The sequence below is a fragment of the Glycine soja genome, chromosome 12 (assembly GCF_004193775.1).
Source record: "Glycine soja cultivar W05 chromosome 12, ASM419377v2, whole genome shotgun sequence".
NCBI classification, from domain to species: Eukaryota; Viridiplantae; Streptophyta; class Magnoliopsida; order Fabales; family Fabaceae; genus Glycine; species Glycine soja.
The window spans coordinates 3,375,919-3,403,270 of record NC_041013.1 but is presented as its reverse complement, the minus strand read 5'-3'; the positions used below and the strand labels follow the sequence as shown (position 1 = coordinate 3,403,270).

The 27,352-nt window shown below is 32.5% G+C and overlaps 3 protein-coding genes and 2 pseudogenes across 5 annotated transcripts; 1 reads left to right on the top strand and 4 right to left on the bottom strand.

Moving 5' to 3' along the window:
• Positions 1–1,106: 1,106 nt before the first annotated feature.
• Positions 1,107–2,924, bottom strand: LOC114379366 (EEF1A lysine methyltransferase 4-like). Its single transcript, XM_028338004.1, has 5 exons — positions 2,787–2,924; positions 2,609–2,698; positions 2,347–2,481; positions 2,155–2,259; positions 1,107–1,422 (listed from the first exon to the last, which is right to left on the bottom strand). Exons 2-5 carry the CDS (start codon positions 2,609–2,611, stop codon positions 1,342–1,344), a joined length of 324 nt encoding a protein of 107 aa, XP_028193805.1. The 5' UTR covers positions 2,612–2,698; positions 2,787–2,924; the 3' UTR covers positions 1,107–1,341.
• Positions 2,925–4,292: 1,368 nt separating this feature from the next.
• LOC114380422 (protein TIC 62, chloroplastic-like) lies at positions 4,293–9,773 on the bottom strand. 3 transcript variants are annotated; one of them, XM_028339467.1, is made up of 14 exons: positions 9,441–9,773; positions 8,848–8,965; positions 8,683–8,755; positions 8,549–8,594; positions 8,277–8,453; positions 7,901–7,982; positions 7,696–7,768; positions 7,506–7,616; positions 6,313–6,465; positions 5,958–6,091; positions 5,604–5,792; positions 5,206–5,400; positions 4,625–4,711; positions 4,293–4,547 (listed from the first exon to the last, which is right to left on the bottom strand). In XM_028339467.1, exons 1-13 carry the CDS (start codon positions 9,619–9,621, stop codon positions 4,657–4,659), a joined length of 1,587 nt encoding a protein of 528 aa, XP_028195268.1. In that variant the 5' UTR covers positions 9,622–9,773; the 3' UTR covers positions 4,293–4,547; positions 4,625–4,656. The 3 variants fall into 3 exon arrangements, with proteins under 3 accessions (XP_028195268.1, XP_028195267.1, XP_028195269.1); XM_028339466.1 differs by having other exon boundaries at positions 4,293–4,523; XM_028339468.1 differs by having other exon boundaries at positions 4,293–4,523; positions 8,277–8,447.
• A 1,706-nt stretch (positions 9,774–11,479) lies between these two features.
• Positions 11,480–15,812, bottom strand: LOC114380277 (annotated as a pseudogene).
• A 2,692-nt stretch (positions 15,813–18,504) lies between these two features.
• On the top strand, positions 18,505–21,856 carry LOC114379081 (4-hydroxy-3-methylbut-2-enyl diphosphate reductase, chloroplastic-like). Its single transcript, XM_028337642.1, has 10 exons — positions 18,505–18,842; positions 19,531–19,727; positions 19,897–20,076; positions 20,190–20,321; positions 20,415–20,489; positions 20,579–20,684; positions 20,787–20,881; positions 21,066–21,251; positions 21,346–21,432; positions 21,543–21,856. Exons 1-10 carry the CDS (start codon positions 18,578–18,580, stop codon positions 21,606–21,608), a joined length of 1,389 nt encoding a protein of 462 aa, XP_028193443.1. The 5' UTR covers positions 18,505–18,577; the 3' UTR covers positions 21,609–21,856.
• Positions 21,857–21,934: 78 nt separating this feature from the next.
• LOC114380275 lies at positions 21,935–26,758 on the bottom strand (annotated as a pseudogene).
• Positions 26,759–27,352: the final 594 nt, after the last annotated feature.

Below are 27,352 nucleotides of genomic sequence, written 5' to 3'. Positions count from 1 at the left end.
TCAACACAGAAAAGGTCTATGCACAGGTAACATTTTAATATACAAAATCTTAAAGTATTCAAAATACTAATTATCATTATCGCCATCACTAATGTCGATCATGTTATTATTATTGTCATTACTATTGTCATATTATTGTTACTCTTATTTTAATTAGAAGAAAGATTTATTAGGTAAAATTGAAAAAGATGTTACATATTACATAACATTTGATTAATTTTTTTTACATCGGCAACCATGAGAATAAAATCTAAGTTATCATGCATTTATTCTAATTTCTACTAGTAGATTTAATACACATTATATCTTGTTCAATTTGAAGGGAAAAAAAGAAGAAATAAATAAACATATGAAAGAGGATGATGCATATGCTTTTAGTAACAATAATATTATGAAGTCAATTATTTCCTTTAAAATAAGAATAATTATTATCATTATTATTGTTATTTTATTACCATATATAAATATGAATGTTTCATTTAAAGAAAGAAGTAAAAATAACCGAGTAAACAGATAAGGAAAAAATCTGTATAAATGAACTAATTGTTCCCTTAAAATGTGAGAATATTTACTATCATAGGTACCATCAATATCAATGTTATATATTCAAAAAATACGAACATAGAGATAATTAAAATGTGAGGATATTCATTATTATAGTCACCATCAATGCTATATTTACAAAAAATATATGTACACAGATATAATTGCCACTGTAACCACTATCATTATTAGTGTTATTGCTTATATTGTGAATTATATTTATACAGTATAAAAAATATTTATAAAATTTAATTTAATAATGCATAAAATCAATTCTGGAATTATTAACCTTTAATTTGAAAATTCTGAGAATAGTTATTATTATTTCTTGAAAAATATGAAAACAACTATAATCAATTGTTGTTATTGTCACCGAGTTAAGATTTCAAATTTCATTTATAAAAAGTGACAAAAATTCAAGAGGCCCTTCGCCTAAACCCATTGTGGAACGACTAAAAAGTAAAAAAAAAAAGATCTAAGTTAGTGGTGCTCTACATAGCCCGTACACAAGTAGCATTAGGATGCTAAGGCCTAAGCCACTTCGCCTAAACCATGCCAATGGCAATCATAGCAACTTGAGATGGTTTCATTTACTTTTCAACAAGTATAACTACAATTTCGGTGCAACATCAGTGTGCCTAAATCCAATAGTTAAGATAACTGCATTCCTCTTTTGAAGCAAGTGAATTAAAATTGCAGCAAGGAAAATAAATTGAAATGGATGACAAAACTTCACACACAATACAGTCTAATAGTTCAACTCGTCAACATAGATTCGGAAAGCAAAATCTTCACTTTCTAACTCTTCATGAAGTAAATTAATAGGCGTGCTTCAAACCTCTTAACGGGTGGAATATCATCATGTGACGATCTCTGTCCCTGAAAAAAGTTCCATCAATCAGTTAAAACAGAAATGCAGAACAGTTAAAACCACAAGCACATGAATCATAATCCTTATAAACCTCTTATGCATAATCCCACTCTAAATCATATAACCAGAACTACATTTGTGCAACAACTTAGATGTCGCCTAGCGGCCCATCAAATGTGAAGATCCAAGATTGAATCGCCCTCACATGTATAGCATATTAAAGCTCCCTAGAGACCCTCTCCCTACGCCTCAAAAAAATTAGTACCGCCACTACTCGTGATGAAATCTGTACTTTGTCATGAGAATAGAATCAATATCTATATCATTGCAAAAAGTAGCACTTTTTAATTGTAAAAAGTAGAGCATATTAGATTTTCCAAAGGTATATGCAACATTACATTGGTCCTGTATTTAAAAATTCAACAATTTTGTCCTTGAAAGATATGCATGACATCAAATTGGTCCTTTGATGTGGCATTTTAGCCATCAAATTGGTCATTGAAGTACAAAACTGATGATATTCCTCATCATTGAAGAACCAATTTGGTAATGTGAAGTCAAGGTTAAATTTGAAGGACCATAATGATTGTTCACTTTAAAAGGCAGCCAATGGAATGGGGATTTGGTGCAACTCGTGTTCAAGTCTTGGTATCTATACCTTAAAAGTTAAAAATAGCAATGAACAAACATTTGTTTTTGTCATCATAAGAAAAACGAGAAGTGAGATTATAAGGACCAACCTTTTTCAGAACATAGACAAAATAGTGAAAGGTTTCACCAAAAGTAGTCCACTCAACAGACCAGCTGAAATCTGGTGCATTAAATATAGGGCGCCTGAAATGTGGCTGGCATGAATTTTAAATAGATTAGAATCAATCACAGCAATACCCATTAAAAGAAACACAATACATCTAACAGTTTATTTTTGAAACCTGTCCAAAAGTTACTGAGATAAATGTGCCACCAGCTTTCAAAACCCCGTGAACACCTTTCAACGTGGCCATGACCTTGGATATAGTTTCAGGCTTTGGATTCCATGGGTTACCACTGTCCACGAACAATACATCCTTCCAAACCAAGAATCACATTTAACCCACAAACTTCAAACACTCGATCATTTAGGAACCATAGTCATTAGTTTAAAACATCAAGTCAAAATCCCATCACAGATCAAAGGAAAATCATTCAATTTACCATAGTTCCAGATGGGGTTGAATCAAGTGGCGAAAATAGGAATAATCCTAGAACCACTCGTATTGCTCCTCCTTCGAGAACCTTTCGTCCCTGACACCAACGAAAGGAAAATTAAATTAAATTGTTGACAAATTCACAAAAAAAAGTTGAGAAACTTTGATCAGTGATTAGGGATTACCAATAGGAAGGATTGAGGTAAGCCAAAGCAGTTGAAGGTGTTGCCGAATCTTCCATAGTTCCTTTTCAAAGTGCAATCCAAAACCCTAACACCAAGCCCGTGGGGAACAGATTAAGAACGAATTTACAGTAACTTATTGTCACTTTTTTTTTTTACTCTCATGCTTTACTGGTGTTTATTTTTTTCATTTTATAACTTTGCTTAATTATTAATTTGTTACTCAAATTATTTTAAATAATTCAATTTCATCTCAAAATATTCAAAAGCTCCAATTTTTTTATCTTCAGTTTCTTAAAATGCACCACTAATTTGGTCATTTCCATCTAATTTTATATGAGAATTTGGATATTTTTATTGACAAATAGTAGTGGGTTTTAATCTTCATTATGTTTATTATTATTATTATTATTATTTTAAAAACCAGTTATTTATTTAGGTTCTTTACTCTTTCTTTCATTAATTTCAATATGTCTAACTAATATTTTCATATTTTTTGTGTGTAAAATACTCAAACAAAGTGAAAACGTGTGTACTAAAGAGAAAAATGTAAAAAAAAGTGAAAAAAACATTTATATATTTTTCGAAACAAAAAAATCTTCTCAGCTTGCAATCCAAAATAAATAGTCAATACTTTATACTTCTGACCTTAAATATAATATTTTTATAATATTTTTCATGTTTTTTATTAATTATTTTTTACCAAAACATCTTTAATTACTCTACAATAAATTTTATCAATTAAAAAGATGAATACATTTTCCCTCTTATAAAAAGTAAAAAAAAAAGACTAACACAAATTCATTAATTACATAAAAAATAATTAAATAAAAAAATCACGAGTCTCAATAATTTTAAAAATAATTTTATAAAAATAATATAAATTATTAATAAATTTAATATTATTAACTAAATCAACCAACTTTCTGCATTAATTAATAGAATCTTGTAGGAAAAGAAGTAGTAACTATATATTTTTATATATTATAATTTAAAAAAATTAAAATGAAAAAAGCGCGAGAACCACTTATGAATGCTCAAAAGAGCAAAGTATTTTTTCAGATTTATATGAAAATATAAAATTAGTGTGTACTTCAATGATTTTTCCATATTAAAATCTAAGTGGAGATAAAATCAAATATATATATGTGTAAATCATATATATTCTCCAGCGGAGACAATTCTGTTTATGCTGAATTAAGTCAGATGGAACTACTATGCATACCCAGGAATGAACAACTCCACTTTAGTCTATCTACGTGTTTGGAAGTCTTATTTATAATTGGCATACAAGAAGAAAAGAATTTTTCTCGGTAGTAAATAACGAAAAGCATATTTTTGTCCACTTGATAAATAAGACAATCCTTTCCAAATCCAAATTATAAGACCACAGAAAGCGAGTGGTATATTAGTTGACGCCAAGAAGACGAGTTGCACTAAGCATAAAATCGTCTGGAACGGTCACATGTTATCCACAAATAAGATTAATTGAAAATAATAAAAACAAACTTTTAAAAATTGAACATGAAAAGTGATACCTTTTCCTTTATTTAAATTTAAATTGCAACATTGGGAAAATAAATTACTAAAAGGAGAAATAGTGTTCGTTGAGTTTCGCCAAATGGTCATAAAGAAATAAATTACACCGCTGAAAATTTCAATTCGTAGAAATGCTTCTCTTCATATTTGAGTGACCATCCTGATCCTCCATATGAGTGCCGCATAGACTCTTCAACAGTTCTATTAAAATTATGTGTCCAGTAACTTTGGCAGTAAAAATAGAGCTTAAACCATAGTAAAATATAATCAAGGGTATACATATAATAATTTGCATTTCTAACCTTGTCTGATTCAATCAATAGGCAGGCAATTCCTAAGAATTTCTGAAGGAAGGTGATGGTGATGCAGGAGGCTTCAAGTCTTCATACCTGGATGTTCATTTGAATGAAATCAGAATGTTAACAATGCCTCCAAGAAACCTAAGACAAATATAGATTAAATAAGAAATGTAGTTAGATTTGCTTAAAACCAATTGATACTAAGTGAAGTTACTCAATAGATATGTAAGCTACAGTCCAAGAATTGAGACAGGCAATGTGGAACTTCGTAACACCTCTCCTTCACAAATGTCTATCAGAACAGGCGAGCCTAATAGAATAGGCGAGAACCAATATGGGCTATAGACTCTGATATCATGTTAGATTTCAATTTAAAACCAATTGATACTAAGCGAAGTTGTCCAATAGATATATAAACTGCACCCTGAGAATTAAGGCAGGCGATGTAAGATTTCCTAAAAGTTCCAACCAGTGAATAAAACTCACAATTATACAAGCCAGTGAGTCATTATTCAACACTAAGGAATGAAGAGTCTTTGGAAAAGAAACATGAAAATTTTAAAAGCAAGTCAGAAGCAGCTCACATGGTATAAGGTGAAAGTGGTCTTGACTTGGGTTCAGGGAGATGTTCTTCCTTTGGTTCATCTGCTGCTGAAAGTTGGGCCGGTCCATTGCTTGATATTGTGTCTATCTCCGGCACCCCAGCTGCAGCAGGTGTGGAAACTGATACAGTTGGTGCATTAGGAGATGGTGATGTGGGAGGCTTTAAGTCAGGATATCTGCAGGCATAACATGGCCTCAGGGAACAAACATAACAAGAATATCATACTGAGGGCTGTGATAGAATTGACATAAGTTGAAACCAAACTATATAAGGTCAGGTGCTAATGCATAGACACACCACAAATAGAAGTACTACCAAGCTGCTGATAACAAGAAAATGTGTATTAATATGCGAGCACAAAATTAGAGGGCTGCTTACGCTACATAAGGAGAAAGAGGCTTCTCCACTTTAGATGACGATGTTGTCTGAGAGATGCCATCTACTCCTGGCACACTACTTGGAGTATCTGAAGCACTTGGTTTTGGCACTGTCTCACTGATCTTTGTTGGTTTCCCACCACCAGGCTGAGATGGAGAAGGAGATGATGGTGGCTTCAAATCATCATAACTGATAAAATAAACATCAAATTAGTTTATGCCTCCTCAGTCCACAATGAAAAAATTGGTTGTATCCTAATCCTTATTAGTTATTACATAATCAGAAAGACTAACAAGTTTCACTGCATAACATTTTAATATCTGTTGCCAAGGCAATATATGGAATTTGGCTTACACGATATAAGGAGAAAGTGGTTGTTTTGCCACTGGTTTAGGTTGTGCAGTTTCTTGTTGAGTGGCAACTTTAGGTTCCACAGTCACAACATTAGCAGGGGGATCTGGAACACTGACAGCTGCAATATCTGGTTTCTGAACCATCCCAATAAACAATGAATAAACTAATATCACTTGTTAGCAATAGCAAGGTAGAATAGAATGGTTAATAATGATTAGTAGCCTCAATGGCAAGTTGAACAGGTAAGCAGGAGGAATTCAACTGTTATGTTTCAGGTTTCGACCATTCATTTTTCTCAAGACTAGTTTTGATCATGTCCCTTAAAATGTACAGTACTGTATGAGGAAGCAAGTACCTTGGGTGAAGAAATGTAAGGACGTTGAGAAGGTATCTTTGCAAGAAGTTCCTCCATGGGAGTCAGTGGAGCAGTTGTCTCTGCAATTGCCTCCACTATTTTACAATATGAAAGATCACGATTTTTGGCCATGACTGCCAAGAGTTCAGCAATCTGCAATGGATTAGAGTAAGTTAGTTTTTGCACTTGGTTAGCATTCACTTAACAATTTGAAAATCAGCAGCATATATGTTCCCATACATAAGAGGCAACAGTGACTGCCAACATATTTACATTACTTTCGAAATATACAAGCAATATGATATGGCGCATAATAATATATATTCTGTTCTGTACGTGCAGACAAGAATCAAACAAACATGGACTAAATTAAAATGGTTATATTAACCTCAGTATATACGTATTTCTAACCAGATATACCCTGTGGTAACACAGCAGATAGCAAAGGTAGCACTCAAATCCAAAGTTCTGTGTACATTACATGCTAGAATCTAGATATAAGAAAAGAAAATCTATGGGAGGCTCAATTTTTATTAATATAACTGGAAAATTTTCAGAATAAGCTTACCGAAGGATGTACAAATAAAATTTAAGAACAAGAGATTAGATATGTGATAAGAATGCAAGTGAAAAACAACAAAACTGTAGTCTACATGTTGTCGGATACTGACACTGCACCATTGTGGAGATTATGAGGAGGAAAATGCTACCCGGTATCCAATGGTTAAGGAATCCAAAGTAAAAAAGGTTTAATGAGAAATTGTAACATTTGATGCTACTAATGCACTCTCATTTAGGGCACTCGTTACCATGATCCTCATGAGATTTCCAGTCAATGCATTGTTGACTTTTATGAAATTAGATTGGCAATGCTCATACCAAGAAAATATATTCAAAAACTAAAAGAGAGCCAAAAAAGAAAGTAGGATAAGAATAACATTTATTAGTATTATTTTTCTATCAACTTGCATACAAAAAACTATGAGAGCTAGCTTGTCAACATATTCCATCATACACAAAAGTATTTCATTTTGTTTGCAAGGAGTAAAAAAATGAAATTCATTTACTTTTACTTATTATCAGTACTTGGGTACTTTTAAGCTTGAAAATCAGAGAGTTAACAACTTCCATATGTCTATCATAATTTATATAATTATAGCTATATACATGAAAACATTTCTCAAGATAAGTACCTGAAGGTTTGACACCAGACCCCCAAATAAAGTATCTTCCGTTGATAGGGTTATATTATGAGTTTCCTTAAAAGCATCAGTAGGCCGTTCCATACCTCCAGGTCTCACTATCTGAAGAGTGCCAAAATAATTAGTCAAATAGAACCCTGCACTTGGGTCAAATTAGTATCAGAGATTCAGAATGACTCACTGTGTATGGAAGTCCACTGGCCAGCAGTGCTTCTTCTGCCTTCCTTTTCCAAACTAGGACTCCCCAAAACAAACTTCAGAAGGGAAATTTAGCAATCAGTTGAACTGCTTTATGATCTCAATATGTGAATATAATTACTGCTTGACTACGAACTACAAATATGGAAATTGTTGGACACAGTACAAGAGAAAGCTTTCATACTCACTTAAGGATAGCTGCAGGAAAGCCAATTTTGTTTGTTCCCAGTGAAGTAACCAATATGAAGTGATTTACTTTGGCAACAGTTGCTGCAAGGTAGAGAGAACAAACATTTCGCATTTTTGTGTTTTCAATATTTAGTACAATGCAAATTAATCACTCCTCAAGACAAAAATATAAACAAGATAACAAATAAATAATAAACATTAACTGATTAAGCCTGGTTGACTTCAGTATTTGTGTCTGTTTTAGTGTTTCAAGATTAAGGCTTAACAAAATTTGAGCAGTAAAAAAAATGAAAACTTAATTTTAAGACAAAGAAAGACCAAAACATACAAAAAGCATAGGGACTAAAACATAACGATAATGAAAACTCTTGTTACCAGCATCAATTAGATTTTTGGTGGCCTGATAATCTATCCGAAAGGGTCCAGTGATGTCAAAAACTTCCTTCTCACTGGCACCAATGCTACATATCACTGTTGACGCATCCCCTAACGCCGATCCAATTGTTTCTGGTTTCTCCAAATCACATTCCACAATTTCAAGCTTCTCTACAGCTGGGCTAAAGCCCAAAATCATTCTGTTATTCAATACAGCAGCATTTTGTCATTGAGAACCGAAACATAATGATTTCAAAACTTTCTTGCCTTACCTTGTCCCCCTCCACTTGCACCATCAAGCTTCAATTGTTCAACACTCTGCACATATTTATATCTTTAATGCATATCTATTTTACACAAGAAATTAATCATATAACATATTTCAAATAATTAATCGTTACCCTACCTGAACTAATGCACCGGCCCTCTGAGCACTCCGCACTCCAGCTCTGACTCTAAATCCAAGCTTTATAAGCTCCCTGGATGAAAGAGACCATCACTTCTTAGAATTTTGAAAAAGATTATCATCTTAGAAAAAGCGAAGTGCAGAAGTAACAACTGATAAATGTACCTCACTGTCCGTGAACCAACTCTACCAGTAGCACCGGCAACAAATACTAAGTTGTCATCCTTGGAATCTGTTTTCTCAGAAATCCCCTCTGCACTACCCGTACTAGATTTCGTTGAACCTTGTATACAACATGCATGTTTAGATTCACGTCAGATGATCCGAAATCATATTTAAATGTGTAATTTTAGATAAATGTTCACCTAAACAAATTTAAGTAACTTTTCCACTATATAAAACTGACTCTGGAGATATCCACTTGGACACGGCTAATGTAAGATACGACACGAAGATAACACATACACACAAACAAAATATTCTAAGTGAAATATGAATAACATATAATAAAATATCCAAATTAATGGTATATTTATCTTTTAAAATCAGTTTTAAGTGTTCAAATCAATAAAAAAATAATTTTTAAATAAGACACCTAATAAGAATGTCAACAAGTGTCGGCAATGTGTAGGTATCTGAATTAGTAACTTCCTTTTAGAGGAAAACAAAGAAAAACAAATGAACTCCCTTGAAAGTGAAACATATATTGGAAGAGAGAAGGAGCATCATGTATATATATATATATATATATATATCACCTGAAGCTTGAGCTCTGGTGCAAAGAATTTTTTGTTTTGTTGATCTTGTGGTACAAGGGTACCTCATGAAATGGGAAAGGTTAACATGGGAGGTGGCAGAAGGTTTGTCAGTGGCACCTCTACGTGACAGAGAGGAGGGAATGGTGGTGGCGGTGAGTGATTGTACGGAGAAAGCCTCCATAGGCAAAGGTAGAAGGATGATATCTAAAAATGTGAAGAGGAATTGTGTGAAGATGTGAATAGTTTTGATCAGTGATCATGTTTGTTATCCATTACTATCTTCTCTCATTGGCACCGATGCCACCCTCTACTGTGTGTGGCTATGATATGATGCCTCTACCCCACACGTGTCACTCCTCAACCTTTAGTCTTGAGTTACTTAGATTCGCCACCGAGAAGACTATAATGTTTTTTTTTTCTTCTGATGGACACGTTTTAACTTCGTACTATTTTGATATGTAATAAAAGAAAGTTTAGTAAGGTTTTCTTTACTTCCTTTGTTAAAACTCTTTTACATATTAACTATTCAATTAAATTTCTCTATTATCTAGAGAAAACTAACGTGAGAATTGTTTCCTCTTAACTAGGTCTCATATTCGAGTTCTACCAGGCAAAATTAAAAATTTTCTCTATTTTCTGCACCAAAAAACAAAACTGTACCAAAAATTTCTCTATTATACTAGATCTGATTATATTGTTTTAATTTTAACTAAATTAAAAAAAATTCAGTTAAAAAAAAGCTCTAAAAACTGAGGGTTGAGTATCTAGATAGTGAAATAGTAGTAAGATATTGCATCTATGGACCGAGATGTGATATTCTTTTCCTAAGGTTTTACTATCTACAATAAAGAAAACACCACTTATTTTCTTACTGAGATCATCACAGAAAAAATTTATTATTCAAAAAAGGTCTATTAAGTTTTTATTTCTTCAATTTTTTATTTTAAATTTTTAAGTTTTTTAGTCATTCATCAATTTTGTGTCAGCAATTTTAATCCTTTTAGATTTTTTTAGTCTATTTTTATTCCTAATTTATTTTTATCGTTCAAAATTAGTTATTATTTTATTAATTTTTAATTCCTCATTTATTTTATATTTGAAATTACTTTTGAGCGATAAAATAAAGGACTAAAAATAATGATAAAAAATCAATAAAAGACTAAAAATTACCATAAATATTTTGAGAAACCAAAATTTATAATACTAAAATATTATTGAGGGACTAAAAACTAAATTAAATTTTAAAAATGTTTTCTACTGAGTCTGTGACTATACTAACTTGCAGCTATAGAAGGTCAAATATTTCACAAAACAGAAATGTTAATAAGTTATATTTTAATGTTTTTTTTTTTTACAATTTTCAATGAAATTAATGTGGATATCATTTCATATTCAATGGGCCATTTTCTCATACTAGTAGGATATATATGAATTTATCAACGGAGATTATATATATATAGCAGAAAGAGATTGTTTCTCACAGTATAGCAAACAGAAATTCAAATTTCCACAGGGAGAGATACCGAAATTTAGTTCCCAGTTCCTTGAATAAAATTAATTTCAAAGGAAGATAACGTGAGAAAAAAATTATATATATCAATTTCAAGTTTCAACTAATAAAAAAATGTGTAGGAGAATATTAAAAAAAATGCTTATAACACTTATTTGTTACTAAAATTGTCATATTGAGAAATAATGATGTTACAAAAAGTTGTCATATCTATCCAGAAATAATGTTACAAAAAGTAGCCATATATCTATTCAGAAATAATAATGTTACAAAAATATTTTTTTAAAAAAAGAACATGAATAATGATACCTTTTTCCTTATTTAAATTGCTACATAGGAAAAATAAATTACAAAAAGGAAAAATAATGTCATTGAGTTTCGCCAAAAAGGTCATAGAAAAATAAATGACATAACTGAAAATTTCAATTCGCAGAAATGCTTCTCTTCATATTTGAGTGATCATCCACCATATGATTTATGGCATAGACTCCTGAATAGTTCTATTATAATCATGGGACCAGTAAGTAAAAATAAAGCTCAGACTATACTACACATAATAAAGGGTATACATAGGCAGGCAATTCTTAGGATTTTCCGAAGGAAGGTGTTGGTGGTGCAGGAGGCTTCAAGTCTTCATACCTGGATGTTCATTTGAATGAGATCAGAATGCCCGGGAAACATAAGACAAATATAGATTAAGAGAAAATAACCTATTTCATCCAATATAAACAATCATGTACACGTGTATAATAAATTTATTGACTTTTATAAAAATTATCTTAAAAATCAAACTAACAGTGGTTATAAACAGTGGGAAATTTTTTTTTGAAGTCACAGTGGAAAAAAATTAAACTCATAGATTAAACTAGTAATATTATAAACATCAAGGACAACAACCTAAGCATAATAATGATAATAAATCAGATATGCCTACACATAGGGTAAGGGGATATAAAGAGAGAGAAAGAGTCAGCCACGGTAGCAAATTAACACGAAAATGCTGGGTTAGAAACCATACTAGTGAAAGTAAACTTGACATAACATTTTGACCCAATGCCTTTATGTATTTGGTTCATCCATCTTCTCACTTATACGGTCCTACCTTAAGTCCATTCATTAACAATATATGTATGACCTCTTTTACTCACTTGAATTTCCAACCAAAAATAAAACTCACAATTATACAGGGCAATGAGTCATTAGCTGATATCCCCACCCCCTTATATTTCTTTTCTAAATTTTAATTACTCAACATGCATTACATTAAGGAATGAAGAGTCTTTGGAAAAAGAAACATGAAAATTTTAAAAACAAGTCAGAAGCAGCTCACATGGTATAAGGTGAAAGTGGTCTTGACTTGGGTTCAGGGAGATGTTCTTCCTTTGGTTCATCTGCTATTGAAAGTTGGGCTGGTGCTGGTCCATTGCTTGAAACTGTGGCTATCTCTGGCACCCCTTCTTCAGCAGATGTGGAAACTGATATAGTTGGTGCATTAGGAGATGGTGATGTTGGAGGCTTTAAGTCAGGATATCTGCATGCATAACATGACCTTAGGGAACAACCATAAACAAAAATGAAATAGACACACCGCAATTAAAAGTACTACCGAGTGCTGATAACAAGAATGAAATTAGACTTACACATGGTAGGATGTTTAGGCAAGTAAGACAGTAATGCGCATTAGCAAGTTAACACGAACACAAAATTAGAGGGTGGCTTGCGCTACATAAGGAGAAAGAGGCTTCTCCACTTTAGATGAAGATATTGGAGAGATGCCATCTACTCCTAGCACGCACGCTACTTGGAGTATCTGAAGCACTTGATTTTGGCACTGTCTCACTGATCTTTGTTTGTTTCCCACCACCAGGCTGAGATGGAGGAGATGATGGTGGCTTTTAAATCATCATAGCTGATAAAATAAACATCAAATTAGTGTATGCCTCCACAGTCCACAATCCTAATCCTTATAACTAAATCAGAAAGAATAACAGATTTCACAACATAATATTGAAATATCTGTTGTCTAGGAAATAGTACTAATCTGGCTTACACAGTATAGGGAGAAAGTGGCTGATTTGCCACTGGTTTAGGTTGTGCAGTTTCTTTCTGAGTGGCAACGCTAGGTTCCGCAGCCACAACATTAGCAGAGGGATCTGGAACACTCACTGCTGCAATATCTGGTTCCTGAACCATCCAAATAAACAACGAATTAATTAGTAGCACTTGTAGCAATAGCATGGTAGAATGGTTAATAATGACTAGCACCCGTTGTGGCAAGTAGAACTAATATGCAGGAGGAGGCCAACAGTTATGTTTCAAGTTTCAACCGTCCCTTTTTTTAAATAGTTTTGATCAAGTATATGTACCTTAAATTGCACAGTACTATATAAGGAAAGAAGTACCTTGGGTGAAGAAATGTAAGGGCGTTGAGAAGGTATCTTTGCAAGAAGTTCCTCCATGGGACTCAGTGGTGCATTTGTCTCTGCAATTACCTCCACTATTTTACAATATGAAAGATCGCGATTCTTGGCCCTGACTGCCATGAGTTCAGCAATCTGCAATGAATCAGAATAAGTTGATTTTGCACTTGCCTATCTCTCACTTAACTATTTAGCATAGGTCAATCACACCACACCAGCACATATATTCCCATTCATAAGAGGAAACAATGACATCCAACATATCTACATTACTTTCCAAACACATGAACAACATGGCACTAAAAATTTATAATCTATTCTGTACGTGTAGACAAGAATCTAACAAGCATGGATTAAGTAAAAATGGTGATATTGACCTCAGTATATATGTGTTCCTAATCAAATTTAAACTTCTATATATTGGCTGCACATATATCTATCAAAATTTACAGCTACGCGTATGAAAACATTTCACGTATAACTACCTGAAGGTTTGACACCTGACCCCTAAATAAAGTATCTTCCCTTGATAGGGTTATATTATGAGTTTCCTTGAAAGCATCAGTAGGCTGCTCCATACATCCAGTTCTCACTATCTGAAAAGTGACAAAATAATTAGTCGAATAGAACCCTGCACTTTGGTGTAGTTAGTATCAGAGATTCAGAATGACTCACTGCGTATGGAAGTCCACTGGCCAGCAATGCTTCTTCTTCCTTCCTTTTCCAAATCAGGAATCCCCAAAACAAACTTTAGAAGCAGAATTAAGCCATCAGTTTAACTGCTTTATGATGTCAATATGCAAACATAAGTATATAACTACTCCTTGACTACGAATTACAAATTTTGAAATTGTTGTACCCAGCTAGTGCATGAGAAAGCTTTCATACTTAGTAGAGGATAGCTACAGGAAACCAATTTTGTTTGTTCCCAGTGAAGTAACCATTATGAAGTGATTTACTTTGGCAACAGTTGCTGCAAGGTAGAAAGAACAGACATTTTGTATTTTTGTGTTTTCAACATTAGGACAATGTAAATTAATGACTGCTCAAGAGTCAAGACAGAAGTATAAACAAAATAATAACTGCCTGGCTGATTGAAATTCAAAGGATAACATTTGTGTTTGTTTTAGTGTTTCAAGGTTAAGGCTAAACAAAATTTGATCAGTAAACAATAAAAACTTCAGTTTTAAGATAAATAGACCAAAACATACAATAAGCATACTAAAACATAATGAAAGCTCTTGTTACCAGCCTCAATTAGATTTTTGGTGACCTGATAATCTTTTGGAAATTGAAAGGGAGCAGTGATGTGAAAACCCCCCTTCTCACTGGCAACAATGCTACATATCACTTTTGATGCATATCCAATTGTATCTGGTTTCTCCAAATCACATTTCAGAATTTCAAGCTTCTCTACAGCTGGGCTAAAACCCAAAAACAATCTGTTATTCAATACAGCAGCATTTTGTCATTGGAAACCGAGACATGTTGATTTCAAAACTTTCTTGCCTTACCTTGCCCCTCCTCCACTTGCACCATCAAGCTTCAATTGTTCAACACTCTGCACATATTTATATCTTTAATGCATATCTATTTTACACAAGATATTAGTCATATAACATATTTCAAATAATTAATCACTACGCTACCTGAACTAATGCACCAGCCCTCTGAGCATTTTGCACTCCAGCTCTGACTCTAAATCCAAGCTTTATAAGCTCCCTGGATGAAAGAGACAATCACTTGTTAGAATTTTGAAAAGATTATCATCTTAGAAAAGAGAACTACAGAGTAACAACTAATAAATGTACCTCACTGACCGTGAACCAACTCTACCGGTAGCACAGGCAACAAATACTAAGTTGTCATCCTTGGAATCTGTTTTCTCAGAAATCCCCTCAGCAGTAGCCGTGATAGTTTTTGCTGAACCTTGTATAAAACGTGTATGTTTGGATTCTCATTAGTGAATCAAACATTATGTTTAAATGCCACCTAATGCTATTTTAGATAATTATTCTCATGTTTGGTCCCAAGTTGAAGACTCATTCTAAAATTGATTGAGTGAAAACAATTCTAGATAACATTTGCATTTTATCAAGGTTTCAAAAAAGGATCTGTGATCGTGATTTGGGCCACAACATCAAGTTTTTTTTAACTGTTTGTGAGCCTAATTGGGACCGCATAACCAATTTAAATCAAATGACACGCAGCATTCATTGTGGCTGGGATTTTGTGCTTTGTGGCTCTTGAGGTGCCGGGGTACCTGGTGAAATGGGAAAGGTTAACATGTGAGACAGAAGGTTTCTCAGTGGCTTCTCTACGTGACAAATTGGAGGGAATGGTGACTGTACGGAGAAAGCCTCCATAAGCATAGGTAGAAGGATGTCTCTGAGATTGAGAATGAGAAGGGGAATTGTGAAGTTTGTGAATAGTTTTGATCATGTTTATCCATTACTACTATCTTCTCTCATTGGCACCAATGTCATCCTCTACTGTGCGTGGATATATATGATGATTTATGCACATACCCACATGTGTGACTCCTCAAGTCCACCACTAACAAGATCATAACTTTTTCACACTGTACGTGAAATGAACAGTTCTCATGCACAAGTTTTAATTCGATACTATATAGTTTCTATGTCCCGTAATATAACAATCCTCGTGTAACAATAAAAAATTTATTTCAAAACAATTGTTATTTTAATTTTTTTTTACTTATATTTCTTATAATATTAATGATATAAATTACAAAAACAAAAAATTAATTAATAATAATAAGATTAATTATTTAAAATTATTATTTACTTCTATCTAAATATTAATTTTTCTTAACCTGTACAAAACAACCGATGAAAATTATTATGGACCAAGGGAGTACAATTTTTTGAAAGAATGATATCTTTGGGGTGGGGATGTCTAAATTAAATTTGTAAGTAAGGATTTTTTTTCTTTTCTTGTTGAATTTTAATAAATTATGATTGATACATTTAAAAATAAGTTAAAGATAAACAATTTCCTAAGAATTAGTAAAGTGAAATAACATCTTGCATATAAGGATTGAAATATCATCTACTTCTAAAATTTTATGCACAGTAACGAAATCCAGTCCTAATTACAAATTTAAGATTGTCAAAAATCATCGAATATAGGATTATTTTAACTTAATTATTCGACTTTGAATTTGAGTTTTAAATATGTAATTGTCTGGTAAAAAAAGTATGTAATTGTTAATATTATGAACTTAATTAAAATTATAAACATAAGTTCAAGTACTTAATTGGAAAAATGTTCAGAAATTTAATTAAAAATTACTTAAATTTACGTAGAAATAAACTTAACCTTTTATTAAGATCAATTGTAGATATTTTTAAATTATAAAGTGCCTACTCAGATTTGAAGAAGCAATGTTTAGAAAATCCTGTTATACAAGTAATCAATAGTCAAAGCTATTTGTGCTTCTTTTTTTTTCTCTTTTCTTTTAAAGAATAAAGCCACCCGAACTTGAAAACCGTCAAATTTACAAAATCATCTTATACAGTTGGCCAACAAAAAGTAAAAATAAATAAATAAATAAATTTGACATTATCTCTCGCTCAGAGAAATTTGTAGTTAATTTAACGATCTCAAAGTTTCATGGATGAAAATTTTTAAATGAGGAAAAAATAAATTAAAATTCTGATAAAATTTTAGTTCTGAATTTAGTTATCATTATTTTAAAAATTAATATAAAATGTATTGTCTTATCAGTTGTCAGAATTTTAGTGGCCCTTCCATTTATGTGGAGGCACATGCCTAACTAATTTTTGTCTCACTAATTGGACTCAGTTTGGAGTTAATTTTGATACGTTTGACGTTTTAACTTGAAGAAATTACATGCGATATAATTTAAGAATCTGTTTGAATTATTCTGAGTCATTTCAATTTGGAGTTAATTTTAATTTGATTCTTATCATTAGGTTCAACTTAAAAACATGACTTGATTCTTTTTATAAGGTTAAATATAAAATATTTTTTATATTAATTATTTTTTTGATAAAAATGTTATCCTAATTAATTAGGTTTGATAAGGTTATAAGCATACACAGAAAGAGTGAGAAATAAAGAAAATTAAATTATCTTTTATTTTTATCTTAATGAAAAATTAATAATTAAAAAGGTTGTCATTAAAAGTAATTTTTATCTTTGGAAACAAATGGAGAAAAAAAAAGAATAAATAGATAAATTCATCCATAAAAGTGTGAAATATAGATAAATTAATCATAACAAATAAAAAATATAAATTTAGTTATTGAATGTGAAAAAGTGAGACTAATTTACAACTAATAACAAATTGATCATAAAATTTGAAACTTAATATCAAATTGTTCCTCAAAATATAACTTATTATTAAATTTATTTTTGAATATTACAACTCAATCATAAAATCATCTCACCAATTTAATCAAGAACACTAATTTGTCACACCTTTTATATATTCAGAAATTTAATTTATATTTTTCATCTTTCTAAAGATTAATTTATCACTATATCGCATTTTTATTGATGAATTTTATTATTTACTCAAAAAAATAATTTAGTTTAAATATTTTTTTATTCCTTATAATTTAAATTTTTTATTTTTCATCCTTATAATTTTTTTTAATTCTTTTTGTTTGATTTATTTTTTATCCTTAAAACATTATAAATAACATTTTGAACATTACAAAAATGTTATCGAAACTGTTATAAAAAAACTATAATTTATAAGGAAAAAAATAATTTTAAAAAGATGAAAAATAAAAAATACTAAATAACAAATTTTAAAAATATATTTAAGCCAAAATAATTTTAATTCAAGAAAACGTTTGTCACATGTACATGACATTCGCGCTAATGTGGGCACCATCCTCATAAGCGCCAAAAACTGCAAGCACTCTCAACTCACTCACCTAACCAGAAAAAAACTAAATATTGTAAAAAAACAAATTTTAAAAAACATGTGTAAGAAAATTGCTTATTGTTATACTACACTGTAACCAAAACACAAAGAAAAAAAAATGCTTATTACAGAGTAATTACAGTACATAATACTCGATAATAATAAATAACGGCGGCGTTGAAATGTTGAACAATAAATTAAAAAAAATTGAAAAAAACAACAACAGAGAACACGAGTTTGCAGCCATAAAAAAACCCCACACATTCAGACATTGTTGTGTTGTGTAATGCTATCTCCGATGGCTCTCTCTGCGCATATTTGCCGTTTCCCCGCCACACGCGCTGACACTTCTTTGCCGGAGAGTCTCACCAGAATCCGGTGCCGGAAACCTCTCTCCGTCCGATGCTCCGGCGATTCCACTTCCGGCTCTGTGGGTTCGGAGTTCGATCCGAAGGTGTTTCGGAAGAACCTTACTCGGAGTAAGAATTATAACCGCAAAGGATTTGGGTACAAGGAAGAGACCCTCCAACTCATGAATCGCGAGTACACCAGTATGTTTCCTCGGAATTGAGCTCTGAATTGGTGTTTCAGTTCTTTTTATGTGCTTTTGAATTGAATTGTATAAAAAAAACTTGCTACTTTCTTTCTGGGCATTTGATTATTTCGGGTTAGAGAGAGATAGAGATAAATTGGATAGGTAAGGCCTTGTTTGTTTACTGTTTTTTTTAAAATAGTTTTCTATTTTTTTAAATCTGTTTGTTCCATAAACATATTTGAAAGTGTTTGTTGCTTAACACGTTTCTGTTTTCTAAAAGTTTGTCCCACTGGCAGTCGAACAAAACACTTGAAGATGATGAGGAAACATCTCTAAGCTGTTTGTGTTTTTTTTTTTTTTTTTTAAAAAAACACTTATTTGGGAAACAATTTTTAAAGTTAAATAAATTTTGGGTTAAGAGTTTGATTGCTCAGTAGTGTGCAGTGCTTTAGAAAACAGTTTTTTGAACAAAGAAGCGAGATGGGAATCAAACATGCCCTTTTTGTGGTTCATTGTGCTGTTCAATTATTTGTTGAGATGATTTGCTTCCGTTTCATGGAGATTGAGCTCTAGGTTAGTTTTAAATGCGTGTTTTTATTGTTGGGAGTTTACTTAAGATATGCTGCTGTGTTGAATTTATGTTTATGTTTTGTTCTTTGTGTTGTGTGTAATGATTTTGTGTGTACCATGTTTTGTAATTTCAGGTGATATCATTAAGACTTTGAAGGAAAATGGGTATGAGTATACATGGGGTACTGTCACGGTGAAGCTTGCTGAAGCCTATGGATTCTGTTGGGGAGTTGAGAGGGCTGTTCAAATTGCTTATGAGGCCAGAAAACAGTTTCCTACTGAGACAATTTGGCTTACCAATGAAATCATCCACAACCCCACTGTCAATAAGGTTTCTTCATGTTTCCTATTACCATCAATGATCTTGAATTTTTTGAATTGGTACTTTGAATAGTTCAGGAAGTTGGTAAAAGTTTATTCATATCCTGAACTCGATGGTTGATAGCTGCCCTTTTTTCTTGTGCATGCCATTTTTTAACATTGATAAATTATTAATGCAGCGGCTAGAGGAGATGAATGTTCAAAATATTCCTCTCGAAGAAGGTGGAAAACAATTTGATGTTGTCAACAAGGGTGATGTAGTCATATTGCCAGCTTTTGGAGCGGCAGTGGAAGAGATGTTGACTTTGAGCGAGAAAAATGTTCAGATCGTTGATACAACTTGCCCATGGGTTGCAAAGGTACTCTTGTATAGATGGCTTGATATTGTGCTGATTTGCATAACTTCAATTCATATATATTTTGCCATGCATCACTAAATACTAAGATTTTTTCTTCAATAAATTGTCTTAAGGTATGGAATTCTGTTGAAAAACACAAGCAACGAGATTATACCTCTGTAATTCATGGTAAATATGCCCATGAGGAAACTGTAGCAACTGCTTCTTTTGCTGGAAAATATATAATTGTGAAGAATATGGCGGAGGTTAGTCCTAAGTTGCTGTTATGCACAATTTTTGTGTAATGAATGCCTTGAAGAAAATTGTTGTAATTTTTGCATATTGTTAACTTTATCCAGGCTGAATATGTTTGCGACTATATTCTTGGTGGTGAATTAAATGGATCCAGTTCAACCAAGGAAGCATTTTTAGAGGTATGGTTTTTTATCATGTAATTAAGTCTTGCTTTCTAAACCCTGTGGTCTTCACTGTCCTGATTATGTATTTATTTATTTTTGTGCAGAAATTTAAATTTGCAGTTTCTGAGGGCTTTGATCCAGACAGAGATCTGATTAAAGCTGGCATCGCAAATCAGACAACGATGCTCAAGGGAGAGACAGAAGAGATTGGTTTGTATTTGTTTTGGGAGTTGGGCGGGGGTGTTTAACTCACTCCTCTCTAAATTATGAGTACTTGTGGTATTGGTATTTATTTTTCCAATCATTTCACAGGGAAACTACTGGAGAGGACTATGATGCGCAAATATGGTGTGGAGAACATCAATGAGCACTTCATGAGCTTCAATACAATTTGTGATGCTACTCAGGTAGTTTCACCTCCGTTGCCTTTGATACGCTTTCTTAATTTAGATTATTTAAAATGTGATTGCAACACTTGTTATGCCAGGCTGGTTACAAGTTAGCAGCATACATAATTTATTTATGACATAATTACTGGTCAGTTTTGTATGCTTTCAGTCTAATCAACAGCTATATTGAATTTTCTTTCAGGAGAGACAAGATGCTATGTACAAATTGGTGGAGGAAGATCTGGATCTAATGTTAGTAGTTGGTGGATGGAACTCTAGCAATACATCACACCTGCAAGAGATAGCGGAGGAACGTGGAATTCCTTCTTATTGGATTGACAGTGAGCAAAGAATTGGTCCAGGAAACAAAATAGCATACAAGTTGAACGTAAGCATGGATAAAGAGACTTATACCTTGTCAAAGTTATTAGCTCTTCTTAGCCTTCACTATTAATAATAATGTTAATTTATTTATCTATCAGCATGGAGAGCTGGTGGAGAAAGAAAACTGGCTTCCAGAGGGTCCAATAACAATTGGTGTAACATCTGGTGCATCCACACCAGACAAGGTAATTTCTCTTGACTCTGTAGTATTTCTTTAAGTTTTTAATGCTGTGCTGTACTTTCACTTTTTGTTAATATTCAATTCAATTCTTAATACTATTTTGCATCATTACAGGTTGTTGAAGATGCACTCATCAGGGTTTTTGACTTGAAACGGGAAGAGGCGATGCAACTTGCATAGAGTCGGTCTGCATGCATACATTGGCAATGTATAAATGAAACGAGGAACTTAATCCATAGAATCTATTACAGGCTTACAGCCCCATGTATTGTGGAATGTATCAATAACAAAAGTTCAAGAGCTCTTATAAATGTTGCCAGTTGCAGTATCATAAACCAACTTTCTAGCACGTATTGGCCGTCCATGTTATCTTTATAAAATTTTGGCTGCAAGGAGAGTAAAATACATATTTGATGATTCCCTTGTCACTCCAATGGACATGGAATAGCTTAATAGTTAATACAATAAATTGTAAAGGCAAATGGATCATCTTAATGCAGTTGCAATTGAAACCTGTACATTATGGACGTATGAAATTCATATTCAACCTGATACACTTTCCAATTATTTAAATGAGGGGCCAAAATAACACAAGACATACGAGTTTTGATTAATTTGGCCCCATTACTAAAAAAAAAATACAGGAAATATACATGTATGTTGAACTCGGTGTATCTAGATAATGTCATATAATATGCGCTGCAAAAGTTTTCTTGATGTACTTCTTGAAGGCATCTTCGAACATTTGTAAATTCCTTGGCTAACCAACCAGCAAGACAACTGCTGGGCACTTCATTGATGAAGTCCAATTTGTATTTGTATGCCAAAGTACTTTATCACATAAGTTGAATAAACTTTTCAATAAGCACTTATAAAGAAGAAATAAGGAGATAAAATTATTCAAATTTATCCTTTATGTTAAAACCAAGTTATACATCTCAGCTTTTGCAAAAGTTAAACGAAAAAACTTCTAAAGAATTTGAGATGCGTAAGGTGATTTTATTTTATTTGAGAAGTTTGATTCATTTACTTCTTTTTTTTTATCTCTTCTATAGGTGCTAATTGATAAGTGTATCCAACTTGAATCATAATCCATATATGTTGCTATCATCCAATTGAAGTGTCTTCTTTACCCATCTTGATTTCTCAAAAGCCATAAGCTAACCACTAATGCTATCAGCTTGCTTAGGTAGACTTGACTCAACTATTTCAGGGACCTTATCAAGTAAACGGTTCATCTCCTCTGGAAATTCCATCTTTGCTCTGTTAGTCTTCACTCCAATGAAGACTGCTGTGCCGTCTTGTAAAGCCCAAATCTGTCAGTTGACCAAGAAATAAATTACTAGCAGGTCAAAAATATACAATTGAATAAGAATAATAGAACTTTCAAGCTGCAAGATAGCACCGTTATTTGCCAATTTTCATTCCTAGTCCAATCATGCATTAAATGTCAAGGATTTGATTTCTTTAGTCATATAAATCATGCTATTCGTTCAAAATGTATGTGCCACATTAACAATTCTTTCAAAGGGAAATTTTCAGATGATATAACATTATTATTTAGCCAAACAAAGTCATTACACTTGTTTTCTTGGTCAAACAAAGAAGTAATTATCACTTGTGAAAAAAGAGGAACATATAAGCAACAACAACATGGAGAAAAAATGGTCAAACTCAAACAATGACAGAAAATTCACCTGTGAATGAGACAAATAACTGATGCAAGTAGTGATCATTAGAGCACCAAATCCAGCATATACAACTGGCACACCTGGGTCAGTCTGTATAAATAAAAGAACTAACTGCAGAATGTTTAAGTTTAAGGTGGCACCTTCAAGTCCAAGCCACTACTTCCTATTGCATCAACAATGACAATTTCTGAACCATCAATATTGATTGGGAGCTTTGACTTTGGCCATGTAACTCCTGCAAATTTTCCTTCCTTATCATAAAGGACAATTGACTGCAGGTCACGAGCAAGCATAGATCTAAAATTCAACACAACACAAGAAAGTTTAAAGGATGAGACGAGCTGAAAATTGTGCTTGGGTATCACACCAAATTTTCAAAAACTTAAATTCCCTTAACGTCAGGAGAGTTAATATCTCCAGCCGGTAGATAAGTACCAAAAAGTTTCTTATCTCCATTGATCTGTAGAGGTGCCATAGCTAAGTTATAAGGTCCTTCATTGTCCTTAAGAATTTGCAGAGCGGAAATACTCCAATCTGTCTGATATATGGTGATACCACCATATCTTAAAGGATCATTCACTGATTGTCTTCCTCATTACTTCTTTCCCATCCATGTTACGAAGGGAAAGATCAGTGTGGAACTGTGAAACCTGTAACATAAACCAAGAATCAACATTTTCACTAACCTTTTCAGGCTGAAATGTTGTGAATACACAGCAGAATTCAATTGCAATTTGCAAGGACTATTATTACAATTTCATAGTAAACAAAAATCAACATTTACCTCTCCACTCTCATAATAATCCATGTAGAATTTGTTGACATGAATCTCTGTATTAAAAGCATCGGTTGGAGAGGATAGAAAGCCAGAAGGAGCCAGAACATCATATACAACAAAATTCAGCCCCTGGGGCACAGTGACTGAACCTCTGAAGCTCCCACAAGCACTAAGAGTTCCTCCAGCCATTATCAGTAGCAATGCTATATGGACTCCAACAGGGGCCAGACGACCAGCAAGTCCTTGAAAAGCATATAAAGATGGTCCTTTCAAGAATACCTATCATCCAAAATTATACTGTCACTACAAAATATTCAAGTTCATTGTTGGCCATTAACTATAAGAATACAACTATACTCTATGATAGTGAATGTTAGGGTTTAAACTTTAAAGGGACAATAACAAAAAAAGATTGGAATAGTAAAATTAAGAACGTTAAGATAAATGTGTAATCAATCATACAAGAAAAGACAAGATATAAAATAATTGTATATAAAGAGATATTTGGCACCGATTGAGGAAAAAATGACAAAAAATCAGTTAAGAGATTTTGACAGATGCAAAGTAGGTCACTAGAAGCACAAGTAAAGAGAGTAGATTGCATGATTTTTACGCCTACGAAAAGAGAGAGAGAGAGAGAGGGAGACCAAGAGGGACATTGGAAAGAAATATTAAGAGAAATCTCATTGAAACTAATATCCCTAAGAAGTTGGTCTTAAACTGAGGCCTATGATGTTATGTAATCCACGTAGTAGACCTCACTTAGTGACATAAAGCTTCCTTCTTTTTGGTGTTGGTTAATAGCAAATCATTTCTCATCTGTCCCATAGAATCATAGATTCTAAAGGATATAAAGACAAATAAATAAATAGTTGAGCATGAGTTGGGGCACTACAACCTCGTATCCAGCTCCCATCAATATAGTACTAACATCTTGGATTGATGGTCTGGGCAACGATTCTGAAAATTCCTGCTTACGTATGGCCTCAGCAGAGTGCAAAAATGACCATCTATGAAACAACTTAGGCCTTCAGAGAACAAAAAACTTCCCAAGTGAGGCATTATGAATACAGAAAAGTGACAAACAAACCTTCTTGAAACCTTGATGAGGGGGAGTTGAGTTGTGTAAGTGCAGGCCATGAGGGATGCACCCAGGAGAGTCAACACTCCAAGAAATATAGGGGATGTAAATATGTGATCAAAACCAAATATTTACGTAGTGCACATTTTGATTTCCCTGGGACTTCACGAATAATAAAATAATTGGGTATGAGGCAATGTCCATTACCAAATTTCATTTTACCGAATTGGTGCCATCCATTACCAAGAAAAAGTTAATGAGTTGATGTTATCACAAGTGCACGGTTTTGTAATGTAATGATAGAACAAAAAAATATTGCCTCTAAAGGGACTCTATTGTCACTTCTGGTTGACAAATGCTAGTAGAATACTCTTTTGAATACACTCTTTAATATTGACTGAAATTTATTAAAAAAAAATTGTGACCCCCAATATTCAATGAACTTCATTCATGATTTCATAGTTTTAAAAAGGTTAAATTATTCATTTGATATCTATAGTTTTATTGTACCATTTAGTTCATATAGTTTGAAAGTGGTTTTTGTAGTCCTTATAGTTTAAAAATGATCTTTTTAATAGTTATAGTTTGTATTTTAATTCTCTTTTAATCCCTATAGTTTGAAAGTAATCTTTTCCTAGTTCCTATAGTTTGAAAGTAATCTTTTTAGTCTTTGTAATTACCTTTTAGTTCTTACTATAAAAAATATATATAAATAATTAGCTACAAATTAATTATGAATTATTTTGTAGTTAATTGTAATATATATTTTGATGGTAACGACTAAAAAAGAATTAAAATATAAAAAATAGGGACAAAAAAATATAAATTATAAAGACTAAAAAAATTAAATGTAAAATATGGGACTAAAAAAATCACAAGACTAAAATATACTAATGATGAAACTATAGAGAGACCAAATGATTAATTAAATCTTAAAAAAAAAATTAACCAATGGTCGAAAGTGTATTAGAAAGAGTGTCTTAGTAGCTCTTTTCATTACAAAGTACTGGCAATTTAATTATCTAAACACAGTCACAATTGAATCAAAGAAAGGCATATAGGAACTAAGGAGGATTAAAGAGAGAACTGAGAAAACCAATAATCAAATGGATGACAATAAAAAATCAATAACTTCTATGAATTAGTCTTGCCATAATAAGCATCAAGGAATCCATATAGACTATATCCCTTGCCAAACCGTGTGGTTTGAAAAAAAAAAGAACTTCCATTTCTGTTTTCACTTTTAATTACAAAATGTTATCTTATTTTCACTCTACTTCCTATTTTCACAGGTTTGCATAAGAATTAGTGTAAAAAAAAAAAAAAAAAACTCTTCCTATACCTTATGCTAAAATAAAATATAGATTTCTAAATATTTGAGAAATTCAAAATGCCTACCCACCACCATCCTCCCAAAGACCATATAATTTTTTTTAAGACTGCAAAGGGTTAAAAAATGTAGCTAACCCAGATTAAGAGAGAGAGAGAGATGAAAACTTGAGCACATACCCAAAGCCATCAAAGAAGCAACAGCAAACATTTCCCCAATAGCCAATGGCAAATTAGAGAGAATCTGCAAAGTCTTCCTTCTCAGCATATTGGCCACCCCAGAAAGCCCTCCCTTCACCATTGCTCTTATCATTCTCTGTGAGTGGTGGAGGGGAAGCTCCTGATAACACAATCTTCTGTGAAACACTCTTCCCTTTGTTTTTCTTATCTTGAGAGCTTTCCAGCTTGCAGCTGATGGTGAAAGGAAAAGTGTGAGCTCTCTTTGCACCATGGCCATGAAGGGCGCTGTGTGAGTATGAGAATGGCTTGAATTTGAAGAAGGGGTGAAAGATAGGGACTTTGAGCAAATGGGTTTTGGGAAGACATGGATTTGAAGAGTTTATGGCACTCAAACTCAAAGCCTTCATCGATCAACACTTTGGAAACAAGCACTGTTTCAGGGGTTGGCTTATCAGCCATAACGACCACAGCGGTTACTTTATCCAAATACTAGATATTTTAATTTTAATATAGGAATTCACTTTATTATCACATCATACTAATATAATGAATAGAATGACAAAATAAAAAGAATAAATTCTATTTATAAAACTATTTTACATTTGCATATAAATTAAATTTTAAAATAAAAAGGCGATGAGAAAATAAAATAGTAAACTTTCATTATTAGAAATGTATCATTTGATTTTATAAAAACATATTCACTTTAATCCTTAACGTAAGTAAAAAAAAAAAAAAAAAGAAGAGTGAAGCATAAGTAACTAAAATAGATAAGGTCAGTAAATGATAATTTTTTTAAAAAATAAAGTCTCGTCAATAAGTATAACTTAGAGTTCCACCGAGAATTAAAGATCTAATTAATAGT

Excerpts from the sequence above, each read along its gene's own strand:
- LOC114379366 (XM_028338004.1), bottom strand. Across the intron at positions 2,260-2,346 it reads TCTCAGTAACTTTTGGACAG|CCACATTTCAGGCGCCCTAT; the intron begins GTTTCAAAAATA and ends AATTCATGCCAG. Across the intron at positions 1,423-2,154 it reads TTGTCTATGTTCTGAAAAAG|GGACAGAGATCGTCACATGA; the intron begins GTTGGTCCTTAT and ends AACTTTTTTCAG.
- LOC114380422 (XM_028339467.1), bottom strand. The coding sequence starts at position 9,621 with ATGGAGGCTTTCTCCGTACAATCACTCACCGCCACCACCATTCCCTCC. Across the intron at positions 8,756-8,847 it reads GTTGGTTCACGGACAGTGAG|GGAGCTTATAAAGCTTGGAT; the intron begins GTACATTTATCA and ends TCTTTCATCCAG. Across the intron at positions 5,793-5,957 it reads CCACTTTCTCCTTATATCGT|TTATGATGATTTGAAGCCAC; the intron begins GTAAGCCAAATT and ends TTATTTTATCAG.
- LOC114379081 (XM_028337642.1), top strand. The coding sequence starts at position 18,578 with ATGCTATCTCCGATGGCTCTCTCTGCGCATATTTGCCGTTTCCCCGCC. Across the intron at positions 20,077-20,189 it reads CTTGCCCATGGGTTGCAAAG|GTATGGAATTCTGTTGAAAA; the intron begins GTACTCTTGTAT and ends AATTGTCTTAAG. Across the intron at positions 20,490-20,578 it reads CCAAGGAAGCATTTTTAGAG|AAATTTAAATTTGCAGTTTC; the intron begins GTATGGTTTTTT and ends ATTTTTGTGCAG.